The following is a 12394-nucleotide window of genomic DNA, read 5'->3' as shown; positions in this document are numbered from 1 at the left end:
AGTTCATTTTTTTTAGACATGTCTGGCTGGCATATCTTGACACAAGCTCATTTCTTTCAGACACGTCTGTCAGGCATACCTTAACACGAGTCACGTCTGACTGTCATATTTTGAAACAAACTCTTCTCTTTCTGACATGTCTGAGTGGCATATCTTGAAATACGCTCATTTCTTTCAAACATGTTTGGTAGACATACCTTGACACGAGTCGCGTCTGGCTGGCATGTTTTGAAACGAGCTCTTTTCTTTCTGACATGTCTGAATGGCGTATCTTGACATGAGCTCATTTCTTTCAGACACGTCTGTCAGGCATACCTTTACACGAGTCATGTCTAGCTGGCATATTTTGAAACAAGCTGTTTCCTTTCTGACATTTCTGAGTGGCAGCTCTTGACACAAGCTTATTTCTGTCAGACACATGTCGGTAATAACAGTTTAGTATGATAAATAATTATGGAAGTTAAATTGTCAGAAGAAAAGTTTTATATTTAACAAAACCTTAAAACATGGTTTCTGAAATTTCTTAAGTTCGTTTAGGTGTTTAAAACTAAGCGCGAATGTCTTGCCAAATGATATATGTCATTTACTCATAACCACTTTTAGAAGAAAGACAAGCAATGATACTGTAACAATAAATGAGTCATTTTGGAATTACTTCTAAATCTTTTAAAAACAAAACACCTTAGAGCATTAGAGTCATAAGAAGTATCCTTTTTTCTTCTTTATTTTTTTATAGATGAAATGTCAGTTTATACTACTGATACAATATGCCTGCTTTTAGGAAAAAACACAAAGTTTACGCACTGATGACGGTAAAATCCTGATCGGTAACGCTTCCTTCCAAAATTTTCATACTATAAGATGTAAAAGCAAATTCGAAATACCCTCAATTATTACATACTCGTTTCTATTCCCCGTTAAGTTACACTGGTACCGGAAACGTCAATATTTTTCCATACACTGACGCCTGAATTTCATATCGGGAGTGTGACGTAATTCAGTGTGTGTTGTTGCACTATTTTTTCTATTAAGTTCAGTATTGTCAATCCTATTCAGGCTATTGAACATATGTATGATACTTACATAATATTTAAACATGTAGATGCGTATGTAATAAAAAGGTTATCATCTTTGCATCGGGTAATATGCACTTGTTCTTCAGCGGAAGAATATTGCGCTCCTAAAGTCGCGCAATATTTCCGCTGAAGAACTCGTGCATATTTCCCGATACAAAGCTAATAACCTATAATTATGCGCTGCTACAAAAGTATTTTATCATATGAACGATCATGTGTTTCAAATCATGAGATTCAAAAGACAAAGCTTTCACCGACAATGTGTAAGTACAGATCAAAGGATTTATATTTTTATGTTACTTAGCTAAACAGATATCAATTTTCAACAAAAAAGAAAATAATCTTATAGGAATGCTTTAAAATCTATAACAGAAATACCTGACAGTGTACTGATCCAAATCACCGACTATCCAGCTGGCTTATGGAAGGTCTGTGGTTCTACCCAGCTGCCCACTCGTGGTGAAATAATGCACGGAGGGGCACCTGGGGTCTTTCTCCTCCATCAAAGCTGGAATGTCGCCATATGACCTATAATTGTGTCGGTGCGACGTAAAACCCAACAAAAGCAAACAAAAAACATAAAATACATCTCGTCGATTTGCAGTTGGAATATGAAGTTTCGGTACAGCGAATTGATGACTATATAGACAACTATTTGACTATATAAACAACTAATTACATAATTATACTAGTTATATCTAGATATCAGTCATAAAGTCAAATTAATCTTTTGGGCCAATACCATGCTGTTCAGCACCTGCAAAACTGGTAGTGGAATGCAATTAATACCGATAAAATTGAAAGTAATAGCTACGGCATAATCAAATGAAGAAACACTTATTTAAGAAAGGTGGGATGAACAATTACTGTTTTATCCCATGCATCTACCTTCTGGAAGCATTTGTTCAATAAAAAACGATGACTTAATTAGCCAGCACATAATGATCTTGGTAATTACATTTTTAGACTTAACTGTAACTGTGATTAAGGAACGTAGCATTCCCTTTGTATATTCATCCTTGTTCTACTTTCCCCTTTAACCTCCTCCCCCACCCCCTTTCTACCTCTTACCACTTCTCCCTCTATCTATGTTTTGCATAAATTTATATGTACTTGTTAGCTTTTTGAAGCAACCCGTCTGTAATATTTTTCCGTTACAGCTACTTTTTGTTGTGGGCCTACTTTGCAAATGCGTGGCTCTGAGGCTGTGTTTTAGTGATCTGTGCTTCCGAGAAATCTACCCTAAGCTTACCTATTTTCTTTTTTACATTATAGAACTTTCATATATAGAATCCTCTGTCACTCAGTTTAATTACGGTCCATCAGCACACTCATGCATAGTGTATCATAAATGCTTCGTAGATTTAGACCACGAACATGTCCCTTTTCATTTTCTTAAATGATTTTTGTTGCCAGACAGGGTAAAGATAACCCATCTGTAATACACACTGAGTTTCGTATAAAAATCGATATTATTACCATCAATTTAGCGGCCAAAGAGATATGGGTGTACTTCAGTCCATAAAATGAATTGTAGTTGAGGTTTGCAAGGTAACTGGAACCGGACCGAACACGTGTGCCTTGCTTTGACAATATAGCAGGAGAAAAGTAGGTAGTGTACTTTCGGTGGGGCCTTGATCATCCGACCTCGGGAGTCCCCAGTAAGCAAACAGCATCCTCCAGAGGAACGCCGCAATTGTTGCAGCTATCTCTAATCGTCGATGTGCCATGGTCTTCAGACTGTGTCGTGTCAATCAGGTATCACCTTTCTCTCAAAGAGAAACAAATTAAGCGCGTAATCCCTTTTAAGGCTTGGAACATGGTCGTGAATTGGTCATCTTCATCAGTCTTTGGCAGATTTGAGACATCACCTTACACCCAGGCAGCACTAGCAAAACGTAAACGAAATCGTTTCCTTCGGGCACCACTCAGTTTCTGAATTTTGAAAATTATCTAAATTTTGAGCCAAAATATGCAGTTAAGAGGGGATTAACCATTTGGATAAAATTAAGATCTCACTTTATGTCTGAACTGTCATTAGATAGCATGAGGTATTGATTAAGACATTATAAGCTAAACGAGTGAATGTTAGTCCAGTGGCATCATTCTTCACTGTCAGTTCAGAGGAGGCGCTCTCGATTATCAGCTTTGGCACTGGAATATTGTATCATTTGCCATTTGCTTGTCTACTTAGCGGGGAAAGACAATGTTAGTCGGGTAGGAGATCACCTTAGCTAAATTTGACGTCATATTATTAGTCATATTATGACGTAATAGTGTATGTGTGATTTTTAATTAACAACATCCTTGACAATGTGATAATAACATTAACGGTAGGAAAGAAAAATGACCTTACATGTCTACCTATGTAAGGTAGGTGTTTTCTCTTAGGACAGCGTTAAAGCGTCATTTTACTGATGCGTTCCATGTGTACGAACGTGTGTAAATGGATCGAAATTTATTCGTAACTGTTACATACAAAGACATGACAAAATGAGCATCGTTTAAGACATGGATTAAAGCTGTGTGTTTTCATGGATGGCAGTGCTTAGCCCTGTAATTCATAGAGAAAAACAATAGATGCAATGAAGTGTGTTGAAAATTTGGGGGTTTTGTAGAGTGAGGTAGTTAAAGGGCCCGTAGAGAGCAATTTCTCTGACCGCAGGGTTCGAATCTTGGTCTAGGCACTAGAAATTACTGAGATGCTCTTGAGTGTCTCTCACCTAACTAGAGGCCTGTACTGTTCTTCCCAGGAAAGACGGCTTCGCGTGTATCGGTGCTATACACCGGGCATTTTAAACCAGAATGTCTATTCGAAAAGAGCTAGGCTAAGTTAGCCGGACACGTATGTATCTGAAAAGTTCTCTCTGTCTATTCTGGGGGCTTTATCTCACTCTGTCCCTCTGGTCAGATCGCTCTATGTCTGTACTAGTAGAGGATGATTTCGCGCTCTGTGTGGCTGCAGTATAATGTAAAGCGCCTTTGAACTTGTTTATCATGAAAAGGGCGCTATATAAATCTGGTATAATAATAATAATAATATAATTGAAAAAAGCCAGATAACGTTAGGTGGACACGTTTCTATCGACTGGGCACTATATTAATCTGGTATAAAATGCAAATATATTTTCGTCACATTTACCATTTCTCCTATCTGGACAACCTTCAAACTGACTTACTGTCAATAAAAAAATCTATCAAAGTGACAACATAAGACAATTTCCAAGTTTGTATCCTTTGAACATACATCATTGAATGAAAATCGTTGAGCGTTTAGTATAGACAGAATTTCAGAACATTTTTGGACCATGAGTCAATTAAATGTTCAGTTATAAAAGCGTTTCGCTGCAATCAGTGCTTGTTGGTGTCACTGGTATACTATTCGTAAACTCATTAAGCCGAGTCATCTATTTTTTTTGTTCTCCATGCTTTTATTCACTTATTTTGATAGCTGTCATTTTGAGACTCAACACTGAAACCTAGAATGATATTAGTTTGATATGTGGAATGTGCATGGGTGTAAAATACACAAACAATCGAAGTCACTGGTCAGTTGCAGAGCATGACTTTTCAGTAACAATACTTTATTGTAATGAAATAGTACAGCAATGACGGTATAGATTCCTTATCCTTTCGTACTACGACCTTTGGTTAACATACATACAGCACTCACATACACAATAGAAATGTCTGATTATTTATGTTATAAAGTAAGGTTCGTCATTTCAGCATGTCATGCCGGTTCCTGCTTCCCTATCCTACAATAGAAAAAAAAAACTATATCATAGGTCAGATACTACCTATTCAAAACAGTTCAGGGAATTACTGTGAATGAGGTAAGTGTATACTTGGGAATAAGGTAATGTTTGTCCGTTCTGATTTGTCAGTCATGTAAACAAACCCAAGAAGTGTTTTTTTTTTTTTTTTTGTTGTTTTTTTTTTTCAAAATGGAGTATTTTTACTGCATTTACAGTAATTCATTATACATTTTGACAAAATTTGCTACACTTTATGTGTATTGAAAAAAAGATTTATCAAATGAATTTCTCCCTCCATGCCAACGATGTAAACAGGGGGTCATCTCATTCACACGAAAATTAATTAATCACTATTCATATGTTTTTCGTCCAATATTTTGGTGGATTTAAGAATGTTCTAGAAAAAAATGTGATATTGGATATACATGTTTCGATTTATGGAAGGCCGTACACGCCATATTGATATGATGGAAGTCTATAGGAAAACGATTGGTATTCCCTAACCATTAAAATCGGACTTTAGCATTGGTTTTATGTCTGTTGCGTTTACCCGGGTTTATACAAATCAATCAGTTCTAGAAATGTCATGGTTAAATATGTATTTTGTCCTTCTACTTAAACGAATATGTTTCTATTCCTTTTTATATACATTTTATAAAACGTTTCCTTACCAACGAGAATTGATCCAACATCACTTCTTGTGCAGTTCATGTTGCAGTAATCATCCGTGCAGCATGAACGACAAACTGGCAAAGCACGTGTCGCAACGTGCACCGATCTTGACGAACGGGAACACTGCAATTAAACGTTGAGCAAACTTGAATTAGAATATTCTGCGATATGTCTGCACATAAAGTATACAACTAAAGCAGCAATTCCTTTATTTCTGTTTATTCTTAAACAGGAAACACATCATAAAATATATATTTTAGAAGGATATACATGTTATTTTAGAAGGATATACATGCTTTCAGTGAATTATCGAAATATCAGAGCGAACTGTATCTGGAAATTTCACAGTGAAAAAATATCACATATAATTTTTCACTGGTAAGAAACTATAAAACGTGTAAATTTAGCCAAAACATGAAATAAAAACATTTTTGTTTGTTTTACATGTAAGATCAAAACAGATTTCACTCATGATCACAATATCTTACATTTTCAATCGCGGCCATACCACTCGTGAAATTATTGCATCTTGTGTTCACTCGTGAAAGATATTTCAATCTTATACTGAAACAAACAAACATCCTCTATAAATACCTTTGAAAATATATCTGAAAGAATATACCTGTTCATCTGAACAGCCCATTATGAAATGAGAATGATCTCCCCATTTGAACTCTTCAGTACTACAGAACTGCAAAGACAAATATTTACACTACTTTTTGAAATGATTCTCAACAAAGCTGAAATATATATTAAAGCTTTTTAAATTAAATTACGAATGTTACAATAAGAATATTATTGCAAAATAAATGTAAACACTGTACTGTAGAAAGAAAAACTTCATAAAACAAACACTATAAGAAAGATTGTAGGTAGTTTTGAATATATAGTAAAAATGATGTGATATTTTCAATTGTTTTTTTTTTCATTCAGTTTTGAGACTCGTCTGAATTAAATAAAAAAAGAAACAAAAAAGTAATTTTGACTTTTTGTAAATGGAATTGTTATGAAAATCCAGGATATCTTAGTCGTCATAGAAACAATATATTCATGCCAAAAATGCATAATTTCTTAAAGCAGTTGTCGTAAATGTGATTTTCCCTGATTTTAACAATGGGACAATATACTTTTTTGCCATAAAATTGATAGTATGAAATATAATTATTAATGAAAAGATAATAAAGATGAAATTGCCACCAACAAAGACCTTTGTAAAGATGTGTAGTTTATTTCTGGATTTTGTGAAATAAAGCCAAAATACACTAAAACTCTTATAACGGATTGTGGGGAAGTTGGCAGTTACTTGCAGAGAACAGGTTTGTACTGGTACAGAATCCAGGAACACTGGTTAGGTTAATTGCCCGCCGTTACATATCTGAAATACTGTTGAAAGAAAACGGTGTTCAACCCAAAACAAACAAACTTATAACGGATTATGTGGATTCAGTCCAATTGACAGAAATATAAAATCAAAATTTCCTTTAACCTCGTTTTGCTCACACAGTGCAAGTTTATTACAGTCTTCCGGTGACCGTTCATAGAGGCAGTCGTAGCAAAGAGGACCGCGTTGGCTTCGTGGTACTAACCCTAAATAATAGAGGAAACATATATCTGTAAAAATGTAGACCTCTTTTGAGGTTTTCCTGAATATCCATTCTAAGTCGATATGTTATAAACAAACATTAATTGAATAGTGTGCACAATTTGATACATGGATAGCGTACAGCTTTTAAAGGTCCATTACTAAGGGAAAGTGGGTTGGCAATTTTTTTCATAGCCAGTGCATAGACTTCTGCAAGACACTAAATAATGAAGATTGGCAGGTCAAAATTTACAGAAGGTCTTTGGAACTCAAAGAAATGTATGTGTATTATGTTGAAATTTCAATGAATCGACAGAATGACCCCCCAGGTCTTTTTAACTTTCTTCATACTTCATAGAAAAATAATTGTACATATACTGCGATTTATTTCGAATTTCTACATACCAACTTTCATTTTCCAATAACATGAAATAGTTTCTGTGCTTTTTAAAATAAATTAAAATGTTCACTTTCCTTAGTGTTGGACCTTTAAGGCAGCAAATGTAGTTCAGACAAGACTGCAAATTGTATGGTGGCAACTCATTTGTTTTCGTGTATATTCAAAATACCTTTGGTCGAATGAACAAACTGCAATATTATGAGACTATTAAAAACCAAACTAGTTGAATGTCTTTTGAACTTAAATCATTTTTATGTAAGGTTTTCACCAATTGTTTTGTCATAACTTAATGCAAAATACTAATATATCATCGTGATCCTTTTAGAAACAAGTCATACTTAAGTCTATTTATGAATACTAGATGCCCACGGGCAACATATCGAGCCCGCCAGCTGTCAAAAGGACTAGGAGTTGCACATGACACCCTGTCTCACTGAGGCAAACATTTATGCCAAATAAAAAATGATTGCAAAAAGTGACAATATAAGTTATTTATAGTAACAACAAAGGATAATAAATCTTTAAAAAACTCTAAGTCCACACAAAAATCCTTACCAGTAGAGATAGGTCAAAATACACTTCAAAATTGGATGTAACATGCATATTGTACTACAGAAAAGTGGTCTTGATTTTTCCCTACGACCAGTAATAAAAAAATACAATATAAGCTATTTATAGTAACAACAAAGGGAAGTAATTCTAGGTTCTTGCATTCCGTCTCATGATGGTGAACAATTGTGCCAAGTTACATCAACATCCCTCCATGCATGAAAAAGAAATGCTCTAGACAAAGTCATTCTTGTATCTGACCTTTGACCTCTTAATGTGACCTTGACCTTAGACCTAGGGTCTTGGTTCTTGCGCATGACACTCGGTCACATGGTTGTGAACATGTGTGCCAAGTAACATTAAAATCCCCCTATGCATGAAGAAGAAATGCTCCTGACAAAGTAATTATTGAATTTAACATTTGACCTCCAAGTGTGACCTTAACCTTTAAGATAGGAACGTGCGGTTTGCGCAAGACACTCCATCTCACTGAGGTTAACATTCACGCCAAATATAAGCGAGATTGCTCCATGCATGTCAAAGTTATGGTCCGGACAAACAAATCCGGACGGACGTACGCACGGGCGTTCTCACGAAACGCTATTTCTGTGACACCCCCATTGTTCTCTCTATTGTTCTATCAGTCACATAAAAAGAAAAAGGTCACATAAACAGAACGGAATGAATGACATCAAAGAGAAAGTACCGTAATGAAGTCACTTAACCATCATTTCGCGGGCACGGACGCACGCACGCACGCACGCACACACGCACAAACAAACACCGAACAGCCATTTGGACAACTATGTCTTCGCATCCGCAAGCGGGCTCGACAGAAATGGTATTTGGTATGAAAAATCAAACATAATGAAAATAAATGTGACATAAAGAGTTTAATGGAAAATTATAGAGGCTGCAATTTATTACGTGTAAACATACAGCATAAATAGCGTGTGCTAAAATTGTCCGATAACTTGACTGCAGCTAAATTCATAGCGTAATTCTTTAGTCTTTGTTAACCTTTAGTCTGATGGCGGCAAGTGATTTTGCCTTGCTACCAATGCAGACCAAGATCAGCCTGCACGTCCTTGCAGGCTGATCATGGTCTGCACTGTTTGCTACTCAATCAGTAAATTTTCAATGAACAGCCCTCTGAATAATAAGTGTTGCTGCTCAAATTGAATGACGGACCCGTCCATTTTAGAAATTTAGCAGGATAAAGGTTAATGTACTCTTTGAACGTTCTGAAGTTTGAATACAGATGTTAAACGAATGCGTGATCATTTAAGCATGAAATATCAACCTCTCTAATAATACCATTATCACCACATCCTTTATGGTTACAGTAATGATCTGAACAGCACTCAACACATTTATCCGGCAAATATTGATAGGAGTCCATTTCTTGCAAACACATCTGAATAGAAAGTAATAAAGTTTCAGATCTAAGTTAGTCAGGTTTACATTGGTCTACATACACGATTAAATGTAAGACTTTCCCCTTTTTCTCTGCAATTCCCCCTTAAGTCATCACGTCTTATGATACCAAGTTTAAAATCATTTTACTAGGTAGTAATCTATGTCTCTATTGAGACATTGCAATATAATTTTCAGCCTTATTGCATTTAATCGCTAATCTTCTTCTTTTATTTAGAAAATGTAGATCGCTATTTCAAAGCTAATGAAATTTATAAAAAGATCAGCTTTGCTTTAGGAACGTTGTATACTTCCTCTCAAGAAATGACTCGATAAAAATCAGTTCGGGGCTGCTATCAATTTTACGCTTCAAAAAAGATCTTCGTTAAGTTTTGAGATTTCTAATCATCTGGCATCTCGCTTAAAAAGAAAAACAAGAACTCGAAGAACACAAAATGCCCCCCCCCCCCCTTGATGCAATCAGTAATTGCACAAGGAACAGAAATTATTTGCTCACAGTAAACAAAAGTTCTACTGTTCTGGTTCAATGTGACCTTGACCTATTGATCTCAAAATCAACAGGGGTCATCTGCTGGTCATGATAAACCTCCTTATTAAGTTTTGTGATCCTAGGCCCAAGCATTCTCAAGTTATCATCCGGAAAGGGTTTAACTGTTCCAGATCAACGTGACCTTGACCTTCAGCCTACTGCTTAAAAAATCTATAGGGATCATCTACTGGCCATGACCAATCTCCCTATCAAGTTTCGTCATCCTAGGCCCAAGCGTTCTCAAGTAATCTCCTGGAAACTGTTTAATTGTTCCTGGTCACTGTAACCTTGACCTTTGACCTACTGACTTCAAAATCAATAGGGGTCATCTGCTGGTCAAGATTAACCTCTCTTTTAACTTTCATGATCCTTGGCCTAAGCTTTCTTGAGTTATCGTCCGGAAACTGTTTAACTGTTCCTGGCCAATGTGACCTTGAACTTTGACCTACTGACCTCAAAATCAATAGGGGTCATCTGCTAGTCCAGACTAATCTCCCTATCGATTTTTCTGATCCTAGGCCCAAGCAGAAACGGTTTTTCTACATACCGACCGACCGAGCGACCGACCGACCGACTGACATCTGCCAAACAATATACCCCTCCTTCTTCGAAGTGGGGCATAATAATGATAACAACATTACATATTTTTAAATACACAGCTTTTATTTAGATAATATGTTAACGATGTTTTCACTTACGTTTGGCTGCATACATCCTGACCTGTATAACTTTCGTCCAAATTTCATGTAACTCTTCAGGTAACAAATCTACAAGTAAAGATGAAAATGTCTCTATTGGAGCTTGTATCATAGCTCGGTGTTTTTTCTTAACAAATTTGGTGCAGATAATTCGTATACTCTTGAGTACAGGGTGCGGTAACTAAAAGTGTGCAGATATTTAATACCCGCACGCTAGTTACCGCACTGTTAGATAGGAAAGTATGCCAGAGTGTCTGGAACAGTAGACAGCAAGGTGTATTTTATTGATTTTCTGCTCTAGCATTGGTTTATTTTACCTGGGCTCTACACATTTGTAAAGCAAGGATTTTAAGTACTCACTGAACTACTGTATATGGCAATGTGGACCGCCTAAAACTTCCATATATGGATGGCTATGATACAAAACAGAAAGAACATTAAAACTCACGGGTAAACGATTTATACTCGGGGGCTACGCCCCCTCGTACAAATCGTTTACCCTTTAGTTTCAATGCTCTTTCTATTACAAGTCATGTTTTCTAAATATTACATGTTGTCATCCCGATTGTTAGCTTAGAATTTAAAATAGGGGATCATACGAGTATATACATGCATATCTGATCATGGTATTTTGTATGTAATTCGATCTGTATAGTATTCACTTTTCATATAACTAATAAAATGCATTTTTCATCATTTTAATTAATCTTGATTGAAAATAAAATAATTATAAAAATAAACCTCATTAACGTCACAGTGCTTGACAACATCACACAGTTCAACGTAACTAAGGTCATCACAAGAGTAACACGTTACATCTGCGTTATAAAAAATCATGAGACAGTGTTATATACATGTAGTTACATTTAACTTTGTCACAAAGTAATAAAAATCATTTTTAAATAATAATTTCAGGTTGTTTTTTTTTTAAAAAAAAAGACATTTTATGCTTAAAATTATATTGATATATTTTAAAAGCAAGCACACTTAACTCTAAATGAAATGAAACATAATTTTATATCGTATTAGGTCACTTTTTTAAATAAAGAAGACATTTTATACTAAAGAAAATATTGATTTATCATAAGCAACAGTTAAAGTAATCACCTGGAAACCATACTGTTATTCATATTGAAATTTAATTTCTTTTTTCAAGGTAACATTGATTTCCACATATGTTGACTCTAAAAAGGCATACGTGAACGTGTGTAGTGTATCATTATTAAAGTTGAACCCTTCATTCGGACTCGAAGTTTGTCTTTTATGTATGAAAATATTTTGTTTCTTCTAAAATTCAGTTTCTTTTAACCTTGGAGAATCTTATCTTGTTACCTAGATGATATGTTTTTTTTTTTCATATTTATCATGCTTTTGAAATAAATCAGCTATAGAAATTACTAATACAAACAATATAAATATCTTAAATCTTTCGTGATTAAATGCTCACTCTTTGACATCTGCGTTGGTGAAGTAGTAAGTTCTACAGGATGCACATCAGAAGTAGTGACTGTTTCAGGTGTCGTAGTTGGTTTATTCACTGGAGTAGTAAGGGATTTTTCTACAAGAATACACCTTGCATCACTTTATAATACTGTGATGTCAAAATACATACAATTTAATGTTCAGAGGAATGCGAGCTATGTTACACATTAGAAGAAGAAGGCCAAGCATCCCTTAAACTTGCAATGATAGG

At 35.3% G+C, this 12394-nt stretch overlaps 1 protein-coding gene across 2 annotated transcripts in view; it reads right to left on the bottom strand.

Annotated features, from left to right (window-relative positions):
• Positions 1-4618: 4618 nt before the first annotated feature.
• Positions 4619-12394, bottom strand: part of LOC128559931 (uncharacterized) — a 39744-nt gene continuing 31968 nt past the window's right edge. The window contains exons 4-11 of one of the 2 annotated variants that reach the window (XM_053553079.1): positions 12149-12259; positions 11443-11519; positions 10702-10770; positions 9355-9454; positions 6993-7093; positions 6129-6197; positions 5506-5629; positions 4619-4834 (exon numbers count right to left, since the gene is read on the bottom strand). In XM_053553079.1, the coding sequence (XP_053409054.1) occupies positions 4830-4834; positions 5506-5629; positions 6129-6197; positions 6993-7093; positions 9355-9454; positions 10702-10770; positions 11443-11519; positions 12149-12259 (656 nt within the window). In that variant the 3' untranslated portion in view covers positions 4619-4829. The remainder of the gene's footprint in view (positions 4835-5505; positions 5630-6128; positions 6198-6992; positions 7094-9354; positions 9455-10701; positions 10771-11442; positions 11520-12148; positions 12260-12394) is intronic. The other variant, XM_053553080.1, reaches the window with a different exon arrangement.

Source organism: Mercenaria mercenaria, chromosome 10, assembly GCF_021730395.1.
Source record: "Mercenaria mercenaria strain notata chromosome 10, MADL_Memer_1, whole genome shotgun sequence".
In the NCBI taxonomy this organism is placed as follows: domain Eukaryota; kingdom Metazoa; phylum Mollusca; class Bivalvia; order Venerida; family Veneridae; genus Mercenaria; species Mercenaria mercenaria.
This window is presented reverse-complemented; position numbering and strand designations above follow the sequence as displayed.